Raw genomic sequence first — 25,216 nt, 5'->3', positions numbered from 1 at the left:
GTACAGATCTTGTCTTAAGGACCAGAATTACTGATATTATATTTTCAACTCACAGAAAAGATAGGGATCCCTTTATTTTTATCACTTAGTCATTCAAGCAACAAAGAACCTACTACTATGTGCCAACCACTGGAGACGCAATTAGAAAAGGAAGGTAGTCCCTGCCCTCAAGGAGCTTATATTCTACTGGAATGCATATGTATATATGTACATAGATAAATATGCACGGGATGGATACATACAAAATCAATACAAAGTATTTACATAAATACATACATATTAACAACAATACATAGTAACAACTAAAGAAACCAGGAATGACCTCTAGAAAGAGGTGGTACATATCTAACAACTACCACCTTTGTTATTTATAAATGATATATCCATTCATTCAATCAATAAGCATTAGTAAGTGCAAGCTGGCACTGGGCTAGGCTCTGAGGATACACAAAGAAACAGTTTTTGCATCATGAGTAGCTTACATTGACCTGAGGGGAAGAGGGTGGGGGACCATTAGTTGGGACAAAATATATACAAAGTCATCCCAGCTGATAACTTTTACAAAGTACTCATTCATCACCTACCATCTCTGTCCTCAGCTTTCTGTAGATAATGTCCAATAACATTTAATATCTTCCCTTTACAGATTTCAGGTGGAGGCTTAATCAAAGGATTGTCATCAAAATTTATTTCCTTCAATGACGAAAGATTATTGAGACTATTAGGCAATGTTGTCAGATGATTTCCTAGTGGAAAAACATCAGTAGTCAAACTGTACCTTCAGTGAAAGAAAATTATGGAGACATTCAATGAATAGTTATTAAGTCCAAAGCTTAAAAAAAATCTAGACCCTGTTAATCACATCATCAGCCACTCTACGGCTCATTGGCTTTTTCTCTCTATAAATTGGGATAGCTGCACCAAAAGGGGAAAGGAAAGCTCTACATAAAGAAGGCTGTATTCCTGTGGCTCCCCTTCCTTTCCAGGGGAAAAAAACCCCAAACACTCATTAAGTGCCCACTGTGTACAAGGGGCCCAGGTGCAGGGGATACATAAAGAAAACAGTCTGCCATTGAGGAGTTCACATTCTGCTGAAGCATATGACAGACACACAGATAAGTATATTACCAGATATGAAGTGATAAGGGCAAAGGAGAGATAGATACAGAGTGCACTAGAAAGACTGGAGAAAGCAGGAGACATTCTCAGCACAGGGAGAGGGAGGAAGTAGGGAAATCTACAGAGAGGATCTGGCATTGGAGCTCAAGCCATGAAGTAAGACAGGCATGTTTTAGAAAGTGGAGATGGGGGAGAGAACACTAAAAAAAACCGCTAAAATGGATACCCCACTTTAAGGTTTTCAATGTGCTTTAATCTATGCATTATTCTATTTGATCTTCACAATGACCCTTCAAGCCAGGGATTTTCATTAACCTCAGATAACTGATAGGTGCCACTTCCTTCAAGAAGTTCAGAAAGGTTGAAATGATGTGTTCTAGGGCACGCAAGTAGAAAACTGCCAAGCCAGAATCTGAACTCAAGGTCTCTGAGTCCAACTTCAGCAGAAGTATGTGAAGACTTGGAAGGTAGGGTGGCCAGACTCTGGAGGACCTACTCAGTGAAACTGTAAAACCAAGAGTGAATACCACATATCCCAAGTACATTGCTCACTGTTCTGCCTGTGGTTGCTTAATGAAGATTTCATGGAATCACCAAATTTTAGAATTAGAAGAGACCTCCACTGCACATTAGTCCAACTCACCTCCGAAAGGCATACCCCCTGTGGCATCCCCATCCACCAGTCCCCCAGTCTCAGCTTGAGCACTTCCAGTTTGAGGGCACCTACCCTTCTTGAGGCCGCCCATTCCACTTTTGGACAGCTCCAACTGCTACCAAACTTTCCCTGCCATCGAGCCCAACTTTGCCCTTCTGCAACTTTCACTCACTGCTTCTGGTTCTGCTCGCTGGGGCCAAAGAGAACAAGAGTGGTCTTTGTTTCACGTCCTAGCCCTTCATATGTTTAATGACAGCTACCATTTCTCCCCGAGTCTTTTCTTTCTGGACTAATATCGCCATTTCCATCAAATGGTCCTCATATGAGATGGACCCAAGGCACACAGTGACCATTCCAGTTGCCTTCCGGACGTTCCTTCCTAAACGGCGACCCTCAGAATTGAACCCAATCCTCCAGAGGACTAAGGAGAGAAGCACTACTAGCCTTTCCTTCCTGGTGGGTGAATTATCATTCCTAATGCAGTCTACAATTGCTTTAGTTTTTTTGACCACCATCACACCCTAATAAGTCATGTGGAAATCGTAGCCTTCTCAAGGCCCTCTATTTTTCTCAGACAAGAGACAAAGACAAACTAGGCTTCCCCCAATTTGTTCTTGTGAAGTCAATTTTTTGAATCCAAGCATAAGACTTTATGCTGATCCCATTGAATTCCTTTCATATGATTTAGCCCCCTGTTCTAGCCTGGCAAGATCATTTTGTATCCTGACTCGTCATCCAATGGGCAGCTCTCCCTCCCAATTTGGTGGCATCGGCAAACCGAATGAGTAGGCCATCTATATCTCTATCTAAGTCACTGATAAAAATGTTAAATAGCACAGGGCCAAGCACTGATTCCTGGACATGCCACTAGTTGAAATTGGACCATTGATGACTTCTCTTTGAGTCTCACCATTCAACCAGCTTGGAATCTATCCAATTGCCTAGCTCACCTCTCTCATCTTTACATGCTTAGCACGCAATATTTTGTCCCATATTTAGCTTGAATCTAGGGACATTTGTCTGCAACATCCTGATTAACCAGGTTAGTAACATTATCCCAAAGAGGAAATCAGGTTAGTCTGGTGTGGCTATAATGAAAACATGCTGGCTGTTTGTAATCACTGATCCCTTTACTAGACATTCACTAATTATCACTTGGATAATTGGGACAACTAGGTGGTACAGTGGATAGAATACCCAGCCTAGGGTCAGGAAGAAATGAGTTCAAATCTGGTCTTGGATACTTACCAGCTGTGTGATCTTGGGCAAGTCACTTAACCTCTGTTTGCTTCAGTTTCCTCATCTGTAAAATGGGGGGCTAATAACCCAGGATTGTTGATTATCTCAAATGAGATAATAATTTTAAAGCACTTAGCACAATCTCTGACACATAATAAGTACCATATAAATATAAAAACAACAAAAACAAAAAACCTTGAATGATCTATCCTAGAATTTACCTAAGAATCAATGTCAAATTCCTTCACTGACAATTTTCAGACTCTAATCCATAGGTTCCCTGAGTGGGCAACACCATCCTGGGGGGAGGGGTGCTGGAATGATGGGGGGGGTGCAATAGGGGGTGTTGAATAAAAATAAAGAGGCAGTGGAAGCATAAGAAAAGAAGAGAAGATAAAGTTTTGAAAAGCGTTTGTACATGTTTCATCTGTTGTGTAACAGAGTTAAAGTTGTTGTGATTACATAATTTTCCAAATAAACTCACAAAATGCAAGTTTCAACTGATTAGTGGCCAAGTTCAGTCTTAACAAGTTAAGTGCTGGCAGGTGAGCGTGTCTCTGTTGTTGGGAAGTCCAGCATGCATCTGCAGGAATATGTGCATGTAATGACTTGTTTACAATATGATACTAGATGGTTACATGACAATATTGTGTCATCAAAATTTCAATGCAAAGAAAAAATTCACAAATTTACAATAAATTATTAAATTTAAGATGTCATTTTTTAAAAAAAATTTTATATTTTTAAATGATGCAAATTTTAAAAAAACATTAAAGGGTTAAAGAAAGTAGATTTCCAGGGGAGCACTGAGTGATTTTTTTTAAAAGGGCGGTGGTAAGCCAAATAAGTTTGGGAACCTCTGTTCTAATCTTTTTCCCTTTTAGAAAATTAGGGCAACATTTATCCTGGTATTTACTTTGTATTAGACATTATGCTAAGCATAGGGAATACAAAAGAAATATAAAGGGGCAGCTAGGTGCCACGGTGGATTGAGTACTGGCCCTGGAGTCAGGAGGACCTGAGTTCAAATCCGGCCTCAGACATTAACACTTACTAGCTGTGTGACCCTGGGTAAGTCACTTAACCCCAACTGCCTCACCAGAAATAAAAAAACAAACAAACAAAAAACAATTCAACACCATTAACAAAATTAAAAGAAATAAAAACCATTTTCTACCCTCCAGGAGTTTATATTTTACTAGGGAAATTAAGTCATTCCCAAAGCTCATAGAAAACTCACTTTCTAAATTCTTCTCCAGCCAAGACTGGAAGATATAGTTATTGTCTCTCTCTGGTCACCTAACCATTCAAGGTAGCCTTATAAAAATGCTTTATATATGAACTGCCACAAAGTGAAGTGAGCAGAATGAGAACCTTGTACACAATAGCAGCAATATTCTGTGATCAACAGGGAAAGACTTAGTATTCTGATTGATAAAATGATCCACGACAATTCCACAGATCCCATGAAAATGATCCAAGAAAATTCCGAAGATCTTATGATAAAGAAAAAAAAAAAGATATCCACCACCAGAGAGAGAACTGATGAACTTTGGTTGCAGACTGAAGCATTTTTTTTTAACTTTCTTTATTTTTCATGCTTTTTTTTTTCAGCATGACTAATACGCAAATATGTTTTGCATGACTTCACATGTATAATTGCTTGCCTTTTCAATGAATGAGGGAGAGACTAGAGAGGGAGAGAATTTGGAATTCAAAATTTTTCAAAATGAATGTCAAAAATAAAGAGATAAATAAATGAATTTCCCTCCCCCCAAAAAAAGAAAGAAAGAAAACTCACTTTCTGTGCTTGAGATGTGAGATCCAACAATTCAATAATTAACTGAAGGCAGCTGGAGGAAGACTCCCAACCATGCAGCCTGGGGATATTATAAAGTCATGATCAAGAACTCTGAAATCCCCTTATCTGACCATCAGCAGCCATTGGCTTTTCTCCTCTCCCTTTGCCTTCCTTTCCATAACCCTACTCTTTATCTGCACTGTGACCTGCAATCCCCTGACCTCTCAGTTGTCTCCCAAGCCATCTTTCCTGCAATGGCCACTCTTTCCTTTTCTCTCCATCTTGACTTCTTGGTGAACCAATTTAATTCTACACTCTTTCTCTTTTGAATCTTTAGTCCCCTTACCATATCCCCGATTATGGCCAGCCAAGCCTCGGCCTTGGATCACTGCCACCATGCATCATCTTCACTCCTACATATATGTTGCTGAACCAAGTTGGAGAAAATTATACAACTGTTCTAAGTCCACTATAAACTTATGTTACATAACCTCAACTGGGCTTTCACTGCTTCTAGACAATCTTACTATACCTCCCTTATCAGCTCACACTCTTACTCTCTGCTGCAGCTCTTCCAAACCTTTTCATGCCTCCAGAAACCTCCCATGGTTCCCCCTCCCCCCACTCTCTCAGCTGAGAACTTTGACTCATATTTTATAGAAAAAAAAAATTTGAGGCCATTCACCATAAGCTCCTTCTATTCTCCTCGTCCTCATCTCCTGTCACTCAGGTGCTTTCTGCCACTCTCTCCTTCTTCACCCCTTCATCTCACATGACGACGTGGCCTTACTCCTTATTAGGGTTAACCTCTCTATTTGTTCAAGTGATCCCATTTCATCCCATCTCCTCCAACAGATTGCCCCCTCTGTCATCCCCATCTCTGTCATTTATTACTTATTTTCAGTCTCTCCCTCTCTACCGGCTCATTCCCTACTGCCTACAAACATGTCCATCTCTCCCATCCTGAAAAAATCCTCATTTGATCTTTCCATCTCTACTATCATCCTCTATCTCTTCTGCCCTTAGTACACAAACTCCTCAAAAAGGCTGATTGTAATCCGGGCCTCCAATTTCTCTCCTCTGACTCTCTTCTTGACTTCTTACAGTCTGGCTTCCAGTTTCATCCATTCAAGGAAACTGTTGTCTCCAAAGTTACCATTGATCTCTTACGTGTCAAATCCAATGGCCTTTCCCCAAACCTTTCTCCCTGACTTCTCTGCAGCCTTTGATATTCTCTCCCCCTTGATACTCTTTTTCTCTAGGTTTGTGGGACACTGATCTCTCCTGGTTTTCCTCCTACCTATCTGACCACTCCTTCTCAGTCTCCTTTGCTGGATCTTCCTTCAGATCATGCTTTATAACCATAGGTGCCCCTTGGAGTTCTCTCATAGGTCCTCTTCTCTCTTCCTTCTACATTACTTCACTTGGTGATCTCAGAAGCTCCATGGACTTCACTGACATCTCTATGCTGATGATTGTTAAATCTTCCTATCCTGCCCCAACCTCCCTGCTAACTTCCAATCTCACATCTCCAACTCCTTGCAGACATCTTGAACTAAATGTCCAGCAGACATATGAAACTCAATATGTCCAATACAAAACTCATTCTCTTTCCCACTAAAACTTCCATTACCCCACTCCTATCTTCTCTATTACTGCAGAGGACCATCCTCCAACACCATCCTCCCAGTCCCTCAGGCTCCAGGATGGTCCCCTGCAGTAATGGAGAACATATGGTAGTGGTGGATGATCTCTATTTATCCTGTAGGATCAAATACAAAATGCTTTATTTGGCATTCAAAGCCTTTCATAACCTAGCCCCCTCCCACCTTTCCAGTCTTCACACACCTTACTCCCTGCTATATACTCTTCAATCCAGTGACACTGACCTCTTCGCTTTTCCACAATCAAGACACTCCATCTCTCAACTCTAGGCATTCTCTTTGTCCTCCATGTCAAGAACATTCTCCCTCTTCTGTTCCAACTACTGATTCACCTGACTTCCTTTAAGCCCCAACTAAAATCCCACCTTCTACAGAAAGCTTTCCCCAACCCCTCTTAATTTCAGTGCCTTCCCTCTGTTAATTATTTCTCATTTATCCTGTACGTAGCTTGCATGTTGTCTCCTCCATTAGACTGTAAGCTTCTTGAGGCCAGAGACTGTTAATTGATTGACTGATTGATCATATTATCCAACCTCAAGTAGGCTGACATGGCAAGACAGTTTTTTTTTATTCCTCTTGAATTGATTCTTTATCTCACTCCTAAGAGAAGTTATTCCAAATCTCCTCTTCTCTCCTCAACCCTTCCGCACCTCTCCCCTCCACCTTCTCCCAATTGAGGATCTTGCCTCTTTACTAGGAATATCGAGGCCAGCTGATGCGAGCTCCCTCTTCTCTCTCATATTCTCTTCATCTCAAAATCCCTTGACCACATCTTCCACTCTTCTCCTCCATTTTCTTCATGGTTCTGTCCTAGGCCCTCTTCTCCCTCTAACACACTCTCTTCGTAACCTCATCCATTTCAATGAGTTTAACTAAAATTTCTACATTTGTATGCAAAAGACACACAGGTTATCTAAGTATCTATGTTTTGTTTGTCTATCTGTTTACCTACCCATCTACATATCTGTCTATCTACCTACCTATCTATGTGTCTGTCTGTCTGTCTATCTAACTATTACTCCAGGTCTCTCCCTTTTCAGTCCTATATCACCATTTCAAATTGGATCTCCCAGAAACATTGTAAATTCAACATGTACAAAACTGAACTCATTATCTACTCCTCCCCCTGCAAAAATCCTCTCTCTTCTAAATTTCCCTATTTCTGTCAAAGGTACCACCATTCTTCCAGGCTCAGTTTGACATGTCAACAAGAAGCAAGTCAACAAGCATTTATTCAACACTTACTGTGTGTCAGACACTGTGCTGAATCCCTCACTCTTATCTTGCCCTATATACTCAAATCTTGCTGTCTTCCTCCACATCTCTTGCATCCAACCCTTCCCTCTACTCACACAGCTATCCCTCAGTTCAGGTCTCCATCAGTTCTCATCTAGAATATTGTAATTACCTCCTAACTGGTCTCCCTGCCTCAAGTGTCTGCCTACTTGAGTCCATCACATCATACACACTGCTGCCAAAATTATTTTCCTTAAGCACAGATTATACAGGCCGCACGCCGACCTTCTGCCAGTCGTGCGCCAGTACCTACTTCTCTTAAAAGAAGTATACTACCAGAGTCTTACCCACACCTGGGTCTTCGGTTCTGAGCCGGATCCCCACACAGAGACGAGCCATCGGGAGGCACCAACACCAGAGCTTTATTCAGAGGCCAACACAGCAAACCATCATAGCAAGCCCAAACAGCAAGGCCAGAGCAACAGGGCAGGAGCCAGGGGAGCGCACGTGTGATCTGACCACCCTTGTTCCTAAGTACCTACCTAGCCCCTCCTCCCCAGCCTGCTACTAGCCAATGATTGTAGGGTCAGATACCGGAAGGGGCTGTCTGAGTTTAGCACACCAAGGGGGAGCGAGTGACGTAGGAGGCTAGGATTGGATACAGGAAGGAGGCATCTGGGATTGACGCATAGACAAGAGTACGTGACCTAGGAAGTCAGACTCAGGAGGGGACTGGGTCAGTGCTGCACAAAGGGACCCAGGAAGTCAGGAAGGTCACAAGAGGCGTCTGGGGATGACGTTGCATATAGGGAGGGGACTAAGCAGAGGGAACTCAGTCCTCTGCTGTCCTACTCCCACGTGGTACCGCCCCTTGCCTCAGGAGCTCAAGCTCGGCTACTTCCTTGCACCCAGCTTATCTCACAAAGCATTGCCCAATTGCCTCAGGGCTTCTCCGTATCCAGCCCATCCCAGTACACACGACTCTGCCTACCACAGCCCCTGCCTCGACTTCCAAAATACCCAGATCCTATCCTACCCTTGCCACAGCACCCAACCTGGTAGTTGCCAACATCAGACAGTCCCTCACAACAGATTATTACTCTCCTACCCAACCAACTCCACTGGCTTCCTATTGCCTCTGAGACAGATCAAATATAAACTGCTTTGTTTAGCTATTAAAGCCTTCTACAACCTGGCCCCAAACTATCTTTCCAGCCTCTCAGGATGTTAATCTCCCGCCCATATTCTTTGATCCAGCCAACCTGGCCTTATCTCTATTCCTCACACATGACCCTCCATCTCCCACTCTCCATCATTTTACCCTCTTTGTCCCACGTGCCTAAAATGTACTCCTGCCTTACCTCTCTATCTCACAGATCCCTCTGTTCCTTTAAGAGGCAGCTCAACAGGGAGATTTCAAAAAAACCTGGAAAGACTTACATGAACTGATGCAGAATGAAACGAGCAGAACCAGGAGAACATTGTACACAGTTACAGCCACACTGTGGGATGACTGACTTGGACAGACTTGGCTCTTCTGAGCAATGCAAGGATCTAAGACAACTCCAAAAGACTCATGATGGAAAGTGCCATCCACACCCAGAGAAAGAACTAGGGAGTCTGAATGCAGATGGGAGCATCCTATTTGCTCTCCTTTTCCTCTGTTGTTTTGTTTCATTGCTTCATTATCGTGGTTCCTCCCATTCTGATTATTCTTTACATCATGACTAATGGGAAAATATGCTTAATAGGAATGGATAAAGAGAATCTATATCAGATTGCATATTGTCTTAGATGGGGGGGAAGAGGAGTGGGAGGAGGAGAAAATTTAAAACTCACAATCTTATGGAAGTGAATGTTGAAAACTGAAAATAAATAAATTAATTATCAAGGGGGAATAAAAGAGGCAGCTCAAACACCATTTTCTGCATGAAGTCTCTCTCCTGATCCTCCCAACTGCTAGTGCCTTCCCTCCCAACTTAACTGCTATTTAATTACTTTGAATTTATTTCTATTTGTTCACCTCATATTTATGTTGTGTATATACATATTCCTCTTCTCTCCCATTAGAGTGTAAGCTCCATATAAATAGGAATTGTTTCATTCTTTGTACTTGTATCCCTAGTACAGTACCGAGCACATAGTAGGCACTTAATAAATGCTGGTTGATTGATTTATGTGCCAAACACAGTGCCACAGACTAAGGATATAAAACAAAACTGCCATAGTCTCATCATTCAAGGACCTTACATTCTATTGGGGGGATACAGTATATATGTAAGTAAGGAACTGAATACAAAATATATTGTTTGTGGATGGATGCAAAGAACCTTCCCAAATGTGGTATGGCTGGCTCAGGGAGAATCATTTTGCTGAATCTCTGTTATGCTGTAAAACTTTTCTTTTAAAAAACATTTTAGTATTTCATACTTTTTTCTGATAATGTGTTCATTAATAGCATATGTACATTTCCATTTATTACATCTTTTAAGTGTTTCCTGCTTATTCTTTTTTCAAATGGATACTTGGATGAGTGTGAGATGGGGCAGGTACATAGGGGATGAAAAACATAAAACAGCTGTGATTCAAAGGGTAAATGCTTTTAGATCTTGGCGGTTGCAAGAGAGGGCAAAAAGGGAAATGAACATTATATGTGTGTGTGTGTGTGTATGTATATGTGTGTGTGGAATAAAGACATGTATACAATCCATGTAAACATACATATCCGTGTACATACAATGTAATATCTCCAAGTGTATATATGCACAGATATGTACAGTGTTAAGGGCTGTTAAGGGGTCACCTGAACTTGTCTTTGTGAGTTGCCATATTTTCCAGAAACACTGGACCCAGAGCATGCAGGAGACCCTGAATGTGTCAAAGATGAAGCACCCCCTCAAGCTGACGTAATACCTTTTTTGTACCCCAAGCTGGACTTCTTGTGTACTCTTGGGAGGCAAGACAGGTGCCTGCCAGTCTGTGCCAGGCTGGGATAAGGCTTGTGTAGCTGGGATCCTTTGCAGATAGACAGATTCTCCTATCTTCATGGTCTATTCTAACAGTTCCCAAGGGAAAAGAATGCTGCTTTTGTCATTGCCTTGTTCCTGCTCCTCCCCTTTGGGAAGGGTTACTGCACCTTTCCCCTCCCATGCCACACCCCTTCTGTTCTCTCCTCCTCCTTTCCTTGTACTGTCATAAATGTACAAACTTCTGTAGGGACTGTGAACCCTTTGGGTTCCACATGCGTGTTCATTTCTCTTATAATAAACCTGGTTTTCATGTGTGACGTTGTGATTGCCTGTTGACAAAAAGACATGCTTTGTTTTATTGTGCTTTGCTTTACTGTCCTTCGTCAATATTGTGTTTTTTACAAATTGAAAGTTTGTGGCAACCCTGTGTAGAAAAAATCTACCGGCGCCATTCTTCCAACAGCATGTGCTCACATAGTATCTCTGTGTCATATTTTGGTAATCTTTGCGGTATTTCAAACTTTGTCACTGTTATTACATCTGCTATGGTGATCTATGATCACTGATCTTTGATGTTACTGTTGTAATTGTTTTGGGAGCTACAAACTGCACCCATATAAGAGAGCAAAATTAATTGATAAATGTTGGGTGTGTTCTGACTGACAGGGATCTCCTCTGGCCTCCCTACTCCCTGAGACACAACAATATTGAAATTATGCCAATTAATAACCCTACAATGGCCTGGAAGTGTTCAAGTGAAAGGAAGAGTCAATCCCTGTGGCTAACTTCATTGTTATCTTATTTGAAGAAATTGCCAAAGCCACCCCAACCTTCAGCAACCGCCACCCCGGTCAGCAGCCATCAACATCAAGGCAAGACCCTCTACCAGCAAAAAGATTAAGACTTTCACTGACAGCTCAGATAACGATTAGCATTTTATCAATAAAGTATTTTTTCATTAAAGGATATGTATTTTTTAGACATAATACTAATAAATACTTACTAAACTATAGTATATGGGGCAGCTAGGTGGTGCAGTGGATACAGCTCCGGCCCTGGCGTCAGGAGGACCTGAGTTCAAATCCGGCCTCAGACACTTGATATTTACTAGCTGTGTGACCCTGGGTAAGTCACTTAACCCTAACTGCCTTACCAAAAAATTTATAGTATAGTGTAAACATAACTTTTATACTCACTGGGAAACCAAAACATTCATGTGACTTGCTTTATTATATTTGCTTTACTGTGGTGCTTTGGAACCAAACCTACAATATCTCTGAAGTATGCCTATATATGCACACACATCCAGTTTCTCCAGCTCCACATATAAAATATCAATCTCCGTATATGTATAAAAACATATGTATACATACATGAATAGGCACCTGAATACATGCATTCAGCTTCTCCAGCTAAGGCATGCATATTTCCAGGCCAGGAACTAAATCATATTCTTTCTTTGTAACCCTTAAGTATATGCCCATTGATTTCACATTTTTCTTAAGAATTTAAAGAGTTGAAGATACCTTCACAGTCATCTAGTACAATCTCATCATTTTACAGACCCAGAATGATAAAGTGGCCTGCTCAAGGTGACTCGGGCAGTTGAGGAGCAGAACCAAGGTTGCAACCCTGATCCTCTGACTCAAAACTGAAAGCTCTTTCCATCCTAATACGTCCTCTAACACAGTACCGGTGCCCATCCGATTTGACTTTTGCATTTCTCTTCCTTCAAATGCCCCTGGTCCTTGTCTATTCACTCTGCATGCAACTCTGGCAGATGTCTCCAAAAGAAGAACACATCTACCATCCTTAAGCTTCTTTTTCACTTCCCTAAGGACAGAAAAGACTCAATACTCACCACTCATGTTCAAATGCTGGAGCTTGTTTAAAGATTCAAAAGATAGTGGAAGAGCATTTATCAAGTTGTTACTGGCGTAGAAACTGACCAAACTTTTTAATTCTCCTATATTCTTTGGAAGTTCTTTTATATTGTTATGTGAGATATCAAGGATTTCAAGCTGAGGCAAATTAGACAGTTCATCTGAGAGTTGGGTTAACTGTAACAAAAGTTCAATAAAAAGTGAAAAGTCATTCATGCTTAAAAGTCATTATTTTTTTTTCCAAAATGGTAGCGGAGTGGTGAGTGAGATTGTCTTCAGAAGCAATTATGGAGGGCGGACGGCTTCAAACTGTTATGAGTCAATCTATTATAAGCAGAGGTAATAGGAGAGTAGGAAAAGGGGAAAAGAAATGCTGTACAATAGATGTTAAGATATATGGATATCTGTACGGACAATGATTAACCCACATAAAACCTGCAATAATTTTCATATGATCCAAAGAACTAATGTAAACAAAGTTAACAAAACATATAACATACAGCATACAGAAACAAAAACAGAAGAATACATTATGACACATATATACTAGTTTTTGGATGGGACCACTAAATCAAAAATGATGGATTTAATCAGACACAAGATAGATGTAATTCGAATATATCAACAAAAAATAAATTCTTGGGGCAGCTAGGTGGTGCAGTGGATAGAGCACCAGCCCTGGAGTCAGTAGGACCTGACTTCAAATCTGACCTCAGACAATTGACACTTACTAGCTATGTGACCCTGGGCAAGTCACTTAACTCCAACTACCTGGTCAAAAAAACAAAAACAAACAAAAAAATAAATTCTTATCCCAACAAAATGTAATGTACTAAATATCTAAAGGAAAGCAACAAAATGGAGAAAATGCAGGATGACCTGAAAGCTTTAATAGCTTGAAACTATAGCAAAGGTTTTAGAACACCCTGTATATGTGGCAAATATAACTGATAAAAGCTGTAAAACAAAATAAGCCAGAAAATTATATAAATAAAAAAGATTAACGCTTCTTTTACAGTGGAAAAGTACTCTAAACAGATAGTTTTTATGTCTACAAAAAATGTATGTCCTCAACCAAGCAGTGAAAAATGTAAATGTAAGGAATGTTAAAATATCATTATGCTACCTATTAAACTAGCAACCATAAATTAAAATGATTTTAAAACTATATTGGTGGGGATAAGGAGAAGCAGGTACATTTTTATTTTTCTAGGAAACTATATGTTTTCATAAAGGGGAAGTAAGCTTAATATTTCAACCCATAAGTCAATGAACTTGAAAACAGCCTCATGCAAATTCTTAAGGGACTGTGTAGCATAGTGTTATATGTGTCAAACCTAGAGTCAGAAGATACCAGAGTATCTTCTCCCCTTACCTCTAACACATGCACATTTATTAGTTGGAACTTAGTTTCTCTAAGCCGCAGTTTCTTCATCTGGAAAATGGGGTTAATAACGTGTAACAGCTACATCACAATGTATTTGTGAGGCTCTGATGAGAAAATAGCACTAAATAAATATCAGGAAACATTATTAGAATGAATTATTAAGAGGATGGTTTTAAGGAAAGAGGTGATTACTAAAAGCCAGCATGAGCTCATTAAGACTTAAGTCACACCAGACCAATCTCTTTTTTTTTTCAATAGGGTCACTAAACTGTTTTAGGTCTGGAGAATGCTGAGGAGATGCTGATGCTGATAATGTTGATGATGATGATGATAATGGTGATGACAATGATGATTACTGGCAGATTTTTTTTACTACTTTAAGGTTTATAAAGCAATTGACCTGCCCAGTCTTGTTTGAATCTTGTGACAACAATCTCATGTGTCAGGAATGACAACTATTAATATTCTTCTCATTTTATAGATGAAGGAATCTGAATTTTATTAAGGTACTTGACAGTCCCTTTATAATACATTGAGGACAAGATGAAAAGATGAATACTGAATGATAACACAGGTAGGTTCAGACCTGGTCAATTTTGGATGGGAGAGATCTTGACTTAAGTAAAAAGTGATATAATCAGACATAAAATGGATATATTCAAATATGAAAACAAAAAAAAAATTCTTTATCCAATAAAATGTAATGTATCAAAAGGAAAGCAACAAAATGGAGAAAATATGGAGTGTTGTTTATTTAATATTATTAGTTAATTGTTATTGCTATTATTAATATTTGACATTACTTAATATTTAGGTAACATTAAATAATGAATCAATGTCAACCTGAAGGCAAATCTTCAGTTGGGTGCAACATGTCTGTGTGTTTGGCCCAGTTCTCTTCTTATTGATGATTTGAAAGAAGGAAGAATTAGTAGGCATATAAAGTTTTCTATAAAAACACAGAACTGAGAGGGATAGGTAAAATATTAGAAGACAGAATTAGGATCCCAAAAGATTTTGACAGCCTGGAATGGTGGACTGAATAGAACAAGATGAAGGAAGAATAGCAATAGTCCTACACGTGCTGTAAAATAAATCTATTGCTGCATATACAGGAGTGGGGAGATTTGGCAAGAAAATGGCTCAAGTGAAAAAGAATTAGGGGTCTAATAGATAGCAAGGTCAACACGAATCATTGTGTGATGTAATAGCAGCCCAAAAAGTAATGTGGTCCTTGGGTGCAAGAACAGGAGTCTACAAATTTCAGCTCAATTTTCTTTTGGCAACTCTCCAACAACCAGAATTGTATAAAATTGGAAAGAAATGCCTCAGGACTTAGTGAATGAGGACCCTATCAATAGAGGTATTCCAGCAAAGGATCTTTGGCAAGGAAGTTGCAGAAGGTAGCTGTGCTATGGGCTGCACTCTAGGACTTCTGAAGTCCCTTCCAACTTGAAATTTCTAAGGTTCTATGATTTTAGAGAGGATTCCCACAAGTGACTTTTTAATGTTTATTTAAAAGGTAACTGTGAATGATAACATGTTTTAGTTATTGGCACCAGCTGTCAGTTAAGCTATTTTTTTCATGTCTAGCTCCCTTATTAAAGGGATACAGCTGTATCTGTAACCTTTATTTAAATGGAGCAGCAAATAGGTTTAATTTAAGAAGCTGAAAATACAAGCTCAAATATTTTTTACCTTAAGGAAGGGAAAAAATTATTCTTCTCTTACCTTCAGTCCATTTTTTTGGCACAACTTCAACTCTTTCAGGGTAGATAGCTGACACAATTCAATTGGAAAACATTCAAATCTGTTGCTTGATAAGTCCAAGTTTTGGATCACTTGTAGGTTACTGATTTCAGAAGGGACATACTGTATTTGGTTGTTGGAAAGATCAAGTGTCTGTAGGTTTTCTAAAGTGCACAGTTCTTTGGGGAAGTTTTCAAATATATTGTCACTTAAAATAAGCACCCGGAGAGAAGTCATATTGGAGATAGACAGTGGTATTTGAAGTATTCTGTTCTTACTAAGACTTAAGTAACTGAGGTTTATAAGTCTACATATGTAGTCAGAAAAGGAAGATAAATTGTTTTGATTTAATTCTAAGTGAATTAGTTGTGTACTAAACGAGAGGTCAACAGGTATTTCTGAAAGCTCATTTCCATTAAGGTTCAAATGCTCAAGGAAGTTCAGAGCACAAAGGCCTACTGGGAAATCACTTAGTTTATTAAAGCTCAAGTCCACTTTCCTTATCTGATGGCAATTTTTGATTTCAATCGGAATGTCTTTGATTGCATTTCCAGAAAATTCTAACACCTTGAGATATTTCAGATGGGAGATGTCCTCATTAAGAACCGCCATTTTATTTCGGTTGATGTTGAGTGCTCTCAGGTTTGTAAGCCTATGAATGTTAGTGGGAATTATTTCTAAGTCATTGTCACTAAGGCTAAGATATTCTAGCTTTGCACAGGAATAAATTTCTTCATTTAGCTGTTTCAATAAATTTTTGTCAAGTTGGAGGACCCTGAGTTCTTTGAAGTTCTTAATGTTGTGGGAAAGATATTCCAGTTTATTATCAACTAGATGGAGCCTTTTTAGTTTCAGCAACTGAAAGATTTGCACAGGTAAAAATGTCAGTTTATTGTGGTCCAGGAAAAATTCTTCCAAATTCTTTAGCTGTCTGATTTCTTTTGGCAAACTGCTTATGAGATTTTTTGAGACACTTAGCTTAATTAACTTCAGAAGGTAGCAAAGGATGTTAGGAAATATTGAAAACTGATTTGAGCTGAGATTGAGGACCTTTAAATTTTTCATATTGGTCATCGTTTCTGGTAGATCTTTTAGGCTATTTCCAGATAAGCTTAAAAATTCCAACTTTTCAAGACTTTCTAATATTTTAGGAAATTCCAAAAAATTATTGCTATCCAAGAAAAGTTGCCTTAGCCAGACAAGCTGTGATATTTCTGCCGGGAGGGAGGCTATGTAGTTGTGACTGACATTTAACACAATTAGATTATAGAGCAATTTAATTTCTGGTGGTAGTGCTATTAATTCATTTTCTTTCATGGACAATACTTCAAGACCTGCCATATTTGGCTCCACTTGAAAAGTTTTTATTTTGTTTTTATCTAAATAGAGATATTTTACATCCTGATGTTTAAAAAGGCCTTTGGGAAATTTCTGCAAATTCTTGGAATTCAGCTTAACCCTGAAGTTTTCGTTTTCTATGAAGCTCTCAAATAGTAAGCCTAATTCATTATAGTCTTCAGAAGTTTGTGGAGTAACACCTATTATTGTTTTCTTTTCCTCCTCCTCCTCCTCCTCCTCCTCCTCCTCTTCCTCTTCCTCTTCTTCTTCATCCTCACCATAATCATCACCCACAACATACCTTGCTTCTTCATCTGGTAGGGAGGTGATCACTTCTTCTGGCTTATCAATTGCTAATTCCTCAACTATGTCTGCCTTTCTATTGTCAATGTCTTTGTTATCAATATCTTTGTTGTCAAAGTCTTTGTTGTCAATATCTTTGTTGTCAATGTCTTTGTTGTCAATGTCTTTGTTGTCAATGTCTTTGTTGTCAATGTCTTCGTTGTCAATGTCTTTGCTGTCAATATCTTCTTGAGATCCTTGGAGGATATCTTTTTCATTTAGATCAGAAGCTTTAAGAGTCACTGTAGTATCAGGATGGCTTGCTAGCTGTGGTGGGGTCTTTTTGTCAGCATAATTTTCAGGATTTTCCTCAAGGTTTTTTCCTCCTAAGTCAGTAGTTCTTTCATCCTTTTCTTTTTCAGGAGATAAATGTGCTGTTACTGGATTTTCTTGGTTTTCAAGTAGTTCTGAATGGGACATTTTTTAAAAAATCCTTTCTAACTGTTTCCTGATTTCTTTCACTTCTTCAGCAGCATCCTTTCTTCAAACATGCTATTTGTGGGGGAGTTTTCTGCCAATGCAAGATGGTAACTGGTTTTAATGAGCATTTTTACCTACTTCGTCTGAAAGTATAAGTTAAAAAGGTTGATATTATATGACAAAAGGGGATACGTAGTGAACATGTCAAGATCATGGACAAAGTTTATTCTCTCAATTTGACCTCCACATCAGTGACATTCATTCTTTGATGAATTCAGAGAATATTTTTCAGTGGAACCTGGGATGAATACTTTGAAGGAGGTTAAATCTATCCTCAAAAAAAAGTGGTGTTTTATAGTCTATATATCCTACATACCTATGATCAAGTGAATCTATTCCATTTGTAGCTATAGGATAACTCTAATTTCAATTACTTCATGTATAATGAAGATCCTTTGCTATCTAAGAGCTCTTCTAACTCAGAACCCTATAATTCTGTAATTATAAACACATATAATCCCATATTTACACCTATACATATGTATACATATGTGATTAAGACAGAATGGGAAGACAGAGAGAGGCAGAGTTGGGACAGAGGCAGTGTTACATAGTGGATAAAGAACTGACCCTGGTATCAGGAAGAAGGGCTCAAGACCTACTTTCAACATACACTGGCTGTGTGTGACCATGGGCAAGTTACTTAATTTCTCAGTGCCTTCAGACAAGTCTCCAATATGAAAAAATTGCAAAGTAAGTGCTAATCTGTATTGGTACAGAAAGCTCCTTATATTGAGAGAGCTCTCAACGTCAATGAAATCATAGGTTTGATCCCTGCTGGGTATGTGATACAAATGAGGTCCCTTTTCTTTGGACCATTCACAGTACTTTATTATGCCTCTCTTGTCTTAGTCAATAGTCAATAAACATTTATTAAGTACCTACAATGTGCTAGGCATTGTGCTCAGCCCTGGGGATAGAAATAGAAATAAAAACAAAGACAGTCCCTGTTCTCAAGGAGCTTACAATTCAATATCTTATTGTTAATTCTGGATTGTTATTCAAGGACATGTATGACCAGAAAAAAAAAGAGGTTATGCTGGTCACGTAGCAAGAATATGGGATAGCAGTTGGACAACCAATAGCCCTGGAATGGCATTGGTTTCTTCAAAGTATTAAAAGGCATGCTGAGGAAGGGCTCCTGATTGGGGAATATGCTGTAGCTGTTTTTAGGTACTCAGAGAGAACCTGAGCAGTTAGATTTATTCAGCCTGGTCCCAAAGAGCAGAACTAGCCGCTATGAAAGAAAGTCCAAAGAGGCAAGTTTGGGCTGGATGTCACGAAAGATTTCCTTACCATTTGACCTATAAAAAGTGGGAAGGAGCTCCAGAGAGATAATAGACTCAAGAGAGGTAGAATGAAATGAGTGTGTGTGTGTGTATTTATCTTTCTATCTCTGTACATACACACACACATTTTGGATGTGGCTAATGCAGAAATTTGTTTTCCTTGACTCCTCATATTTGTAATAGGTTTTGTCTTTCTTGATTTCTCAGTAGGTGGAATAGAAGGAGGTAAAAAGGAGAGAATTCGGAACTGAAAATAAAATAAAATTAATTTTTCAAAAAAGTGGAAGGAGATTGCCTTGGAAGGTAGTGGGATTCCCCTTCACTGGAGGCCTTCAAGCAGAGAGAATAGCTGACCATTTATTTGATGTGTTGTAGCAGGTGCTCTTTTTAAGTAGATGTGGGTCAGAGGACCACTGAGGTCCGGAGATTCCGTCCACCTCTGAAAGTCCATGAATCTTGTGTGTTACTTTGATCCTGAGTGAAGGAGTTATAAAAAGATATGGATGAGCATTACTCAGGATGAGAAAGCATGGAACAGTTTCCAGGTCCACCTTTAGGGAGAACACCAAGGCCAATGACACCATGGACCTACTGATGTATGGAAGAAATAACTACGGATCCCTGCCCCTTGTTATTAGGCTTGAAGCTCTGAGAGGGCAGCATCTTATCTCAATTTTTAATCTCCACCAGAACCTAGCAGAGCTCTCTCTGCACACAGAAGGGGCTTAATAAATGTCTGAAAGGGGACTGAGCTGCCTTGGGAGGTAGGTGGTTCCCCCTCATTGGAGCCAAAGGTTAGATGACCATTTGCTATGGAAAGTTGTAAAGGGGAACCTTGGTCAGGTATGACTTAGACTGGACAGGTCTCTAAGGCTTTTTTCAACTCTGGGATCCTTTGATTCCTTTCCTTAGTTTGAAAGAGGCATGATTAGGGCATTCTAGGAGGAACAATTTGGGTCCAGAAACAAAAGTGAGTTCAACTGCAATATTGTAAAGATAATGAACTGTGAAAGACTTAGCAACTCTGATCAATGCATTGATCTATCACAAAAGGACTCAGGATGTAAAATGATGTACTCAGAGTTCAGATTGAAGCATATTTTTTCCTTTTTTTCGTGCCCCTCTCCAACATGGTTAAATTGGAAATATGTTTTGCATACCTTTGTTTGTATAATTGATATTGTATTTCTTGCCTTATCAATTGGAGGGCAAGAGGATGGAGGAAGGGAGAGAATGTGGAACTCAAAATAAAAATAACATTAAAAAGAAAAAAAAAAGTGAGTTCAAGGTCAGGATCATTAAAGGGACTTGTACTTTTCTCTTGGACTAGAGAATCCATAAGTGGAAGTGATGAGAAATGAGGTGAATGCAATGGAAGAAAGCAGTGGGAAGAAATGCCTTGAGGATACAGTACAGAGGTCCAGCTAGGGCACAATGGGACGACAGGGAGCCCGGCTAAGTTTGTAAGTAGACATGACTGAAAAGGTTTAGAGGAAGACATTCCAATTGCTTTCAAAGAGTCTGTAAATGGGGAGACTAGCCTGGGAGGCTGTTGCAGGACAGGCATAAAATGATGTTCTAGCTTGCTCTTGGGCCCCAGACAGATAGGGTCCAAGAGACCTAAAGAAGAAGTTGGGGTCCCAACAAGCCCCCCTCCTATTCAAGGATCCCCCAATCCTTTCCTGATCCTTAAGCTATTTGCACGTCCTCCCGTGTGAAATTTATTTTGCATGGACACACTCATCTCTGAATACATTGCATCCCATCAGGAGAAAGTAAGCTCTTTGAGGGCAGGAACTGTTTTGTTTTTGTCTTTGTGTCACCATCACCAAGTATGGTGCTTTGCATATAGCTGCTGCAGGCTACTTAATAAGTATTTTACTGCATTGAGTTGTATTGGCCTGGATAAAAGGAGAGTGTTATTTTATAATTTGAATATAACCATACTAAACTTTATATAACAGTAAACCAACTGAATATCACATTCAAAACTATTTATAATTAAAAAAAATAAGTCAACGTGAAATTTTAACAGCCAACACCCTCTAAATGAGATTGCTTTGATTACATATTTATCTAAGTCAACAAACAATTATTAAATGCTAACTTTGTACCAGGCACTTTCTCAAGCACTAAAGATACAAAGAAAGGAAAAACCAATATCTGTCCACAAAGAGCTTGCAGTCTAATTAAGGAGAAAACATGCAAACAATATATGTATTGCATACATGAGATAGAAATGGGGGTATATGGAGAAAATCAAGACAAAAGCAGTAAGTTGTTGTTCAGCCATTTCAGTTGCGTCTGACTCTTGGTGACCCCATTTGGGGCTTTCTTGGCAAAGATATTGGAATGGTTTGCCATTTCTTTCTCCAGCTCATTTTGCAGATGAGGAAACTGAGGCAAACAGGGTTAAGTGACTTACTCAGGGTCACACAGTTAGGAAGTGTCTGAGGTTGGATTTGAACTCATGAAGATGAGTTTGCCTGACTCCAAGAGCAGGGACTGGTAAAGTCTTCTTGCAGAAAGTATGATTTTATTTTATTTTTTAATTTAATTTTTTTTTTTGGCCACACAATGGGTTAAGTGACTTGCCCAGGGTCATGGTCACACAGCTAGTAAATGGCAAGTGTCTGAGGCTAGATTTGAACTGAGGTCCTCCTGACTCCAGGGCCGGTGCTCTATCCGCTGCACTACCTAGCCGCCCCAAGAAAGTGTGATTTTAGCTGGGATTTGAAGAAAGCCAGCAAAGCCAGAAGGCTGAGAGAAGGGAGAGGGAGCATTCCAGGAATGGGGAACAATCATCTAAGTGGAAAAGTATTTCATAAAAGTAGAACAGAAATCTAAAGGCTTTACTATACTTTACTACACATTCTCTTGCAATAGCATGTATAATTGAGCATTGACTTTACCTACATTTCCTTGTGTTGTGTAATTAAAAAGACTAGAGAAAAGGGCTTCGGGGTTTGTTTGTTTTTTTAAGAAATGTCGAGTCTCTGTTTTATTACTTTGCAGTTCTGCCTTCTCTTTACATTTGCCCTTTTTGGGCTATGTTGCTCAGCTGGTATGGTGGGTGATGAGGCAAATGTGGTGGCTGAATCTCTGTATCAGTCTGAAGCATGGACTAAGAGTAGGAAAGGACTTCAGAGGTTTTCTAGATTAACCCCTTCATTTTACAAATGAGGAAACTGAGGCCCAGAAATGTTAAGCGACCTGCCCAAGGTCACACATGGAGGAAGGAAGTGACTAAGCTGGCACTAATTTCACATCCAGTTCTATGTTCCACAATCACAGACCAGTCCCTAGCCACCAGCCAACAGTCTGGAAAATAGGCACAGTCAGCCATAGAGAGACTAAGTGAGAATGTGGGCTAGACAAGGTGGATTTAGCACTACTCCTAAGAAAACAAAGAAGCAGCTTCATAGTTAGGAGGATCTGGGGCTTTTGTGTCTGAAACACGCTAGCTCTGGGATCCTGGGGAAATCATTTAACCAGAAGGGTCAGCAGGCCACAAGCAGCCAAAACTCCCCTGTATGATCCAAACCAGATGATGTTGTCATTGGGAAATGTTTAACAAAATCACCAAAACCACAACACTGTTAATGTTAATCTGTGGCTTTTTAAGTCAAAACAGGGATCAATTTCTATCTGTGTTTGACACCACCTATCCATGTGCTCTAGCTAGCTCTCTAAACTGTAAGTTGAAAAGGTCTGAAATTGCATTTGTAGAGGCATTTCCTCACCTGAGAGTTAATTTCCTATGTCAATGAAATCATAGGTCCTGTTCCTATCCACTACACTCTGTTCATGTTAGGTTGATAATATCATCATAGATATAAAGATAAAATCTTTTAAACTGGAATCCTAGATACAAATTTGGACACTTTTTGTTACATGTGGTGTAGTTTTAGAAATTAAAATTTTGTAAGTATAAAAGGAGGTGATAAACTCCAAAGCAATTACATGATCTTACATGAAAACCACTAGTACACTAACTGTATACACCAACCTCAGGATCCTTTAAAAAAAAAAGGATACACAGATATGAGGTTATAATTGGAAGCCTTTAAATTATTTAATCTAGTTCTTGAGTGAAGAAAAGACTAGAGGGAGAGGGAGGGAGACAGAGAGAGAGAGAGAGAGAGGGAGAGAGAGAGAGAGAGAGAGAGAGAGAGAGAGAGAGAGAGAGAGAGAGAGAGAGGTTACATTATGGATAAAAACAGTCAAAGTTCATCTTTTATAATAAGAGACTACCAAAACATCTTCATTTCTTTTGCCTGGAAACCTGAGGGTTTTATAACATGAATGTTTAGAATGGCATAAAGTACACCTGTTAGAATCATGAAGTATCAGAAACTTTCAATGATCTGTGGTATACCTGAAAATTGCAGTGAGACAAAGTGTCTAGGGGCTCCTGCTCTTTGGAGAGCCCTGTAGAGACCAGCCATCAAGTGAGTGGGAGAAAGAGAAGTTCAGATTGTCACTCTCTGGAACCTTCACTTGCTCCCATCATCTCCATCCATGTTCTCTATCTAGAGGCCATCAGGATCAGACTAGGATGGAGGCTCATCACTTGCCTAGGGGAAGACAGAGTGGTCCAACAGGAGCTTTTCCCATTGGCCCAAGACTGGAAAAATGACTTTTGCGTTACCTTTCCTCCCACTTCTTCCTTAGGGGATTTTGCAAATTAAGGAAGTGTCTTAAGGATACTGCTCAGGCCCTCAGGGAGATAGAGAATAACAGGAATAGGAAAGGAAAACCAAATAGTGAGGGGAAGAAATAGAAGTAAGGCTAAATAAAGTAGAAGTTGGAAAAGAGAAGACTGAGGTCTGCCTCAGTCCTAGTATTTCAGGAAGCCAGGCCACAAAAAGAGGCCATGGGGAAGTACTTCCTTCTCCATTGGGTGTGTCCAATCTTAAAGGAAGTTAGGGATTGAATTGAAAAAGTGAAAAGGAAATAGAGACACAAAAAAAGAGTAATGATTCATTTTTAGAATCTGTCCACAATTTATGTAAATTCCTAAGGCTGGATCAATGTAATCTTACTGAATACTTTAAAAGGATATCAATATTCTATGATAATTTCTGAAAGCCAAAATTTGGCTGTGAACCATTAAATACCATGACAGCAGAGGAACCCCTCCGTCAGCATGTAAACTTTTTGGGAGCAGGGATTGTTTCATTCTTTGAGTTTGCATTCCCAGATTGTAGCATAGTATCTGGTGCAACGCTTGTTGATTGGATGATTGAAGAATCAAAATTGCAGGTGATCCAAAGGGTAATGAAAAGAGAGTGGCTGAGATAAGTAGGCAAATGATCCAAGATGACTGGTCTAAGAAAAGTGGTGACAAAGATACTATTATCAAGTGGCTCCCTTGAATGAAAAAGGTGGGCATACCTGGTAGCTGTACTGGCATCCAAGAAATAGGAAAAGAACTCCAAGGGCTGGGGAAAGCCCCTATGGAGTTTTTACCAAAGACTTGGACAACACTTATCCGGGATGAGAAGACATAGATAAGATGAGATCCCACAGGGCTCCTCTTCCAAGCAACAAGGCATTATTTTCTTAAATCAAGATGCTGTTTAGTCGTTTTTCAGTCACATCTGACTCTTCCTGACCTCATTTGGGGTTTTCTTGGCAAAGATCCTGGAGTGGTTTGCCATTTCCTTTTGTAGCTCATTTGACAGATGAGGAAACCGAGACAAACTGGGTTAAGTGACTTGCCCAGAGTCACGTAGCTAGGATCAGTCTGAGGCCACACTCTAGTCTTCTTGACTGCAGGCTCAAGACTCTATCCATCGGTGCCTTAAATCAAGATACTTGTTTGAAATGGAACCCTATGAGAGGGATTCTGCTACCAGGGGTGAGGAGCTTGTGGCTTTCGAAGCCCCAAGTGGTCCTCTAGGTCCTCAAGTGTGGCCCTTTGCATGAATCCAAATTTCACATAACAAATCCTCTTAATAAAAGGATTTGTTCTGTAAAACCTGGACTCAGTCAAAAGGCCGCACCCAAGGACCTAGAAGGCCACATGTGGCCTCCAGGCCACAGGTTCCCCACCCCTGTGC

General features: G+C 39.7%; 1 protein-coding gene across 1 annotated transcript in view; it reads right to left on the bottom strand.

Moving 5' to 3' along the window:
• Positions 1-25,216, bottom strand: part of LRRD1 (leucine rich repeats and death domain containing 1) — a 35,534-nt gene that overhangs the window by 6,007 nt on the left and 4,311 nt on the right. Inside the window, exons 3-4 of the mRNA XM_027847859.1 lie at positions 12,545-12,743; positions 585-746 (exon numbers count right to left, since the gene is read on the bottom strand). Of these exons, the coding sequence (XP_027703660.1) occupies positions 585-746; positions 12,545-12,743 (361 nt within the window). The remainder of the gene's footprint in view (positions 1-584; positions 747-12,544; positions 12,744-25,216) is intronic.

This window comes from Vombatus ursinus, unplaced genomic scaffold (assembly GCF_900497805.2).
Source record: "Vombatus ursinus unplaced genomic scaffold, bare-nosed wombat genome assembly UNPS02005459.1, whole genome shotgun sequence".
Lineage (NCBI taxonomy): Eukaryota > Metazoa > Chordata > Mammalia > Diprotodontia > Vombatidae > Vombatus > Vombatus ursinus.
Note: the sequence above shows the minus strand (reverse complement) of the source record. Positions and strands in the feature narration are given on the sequence as shown.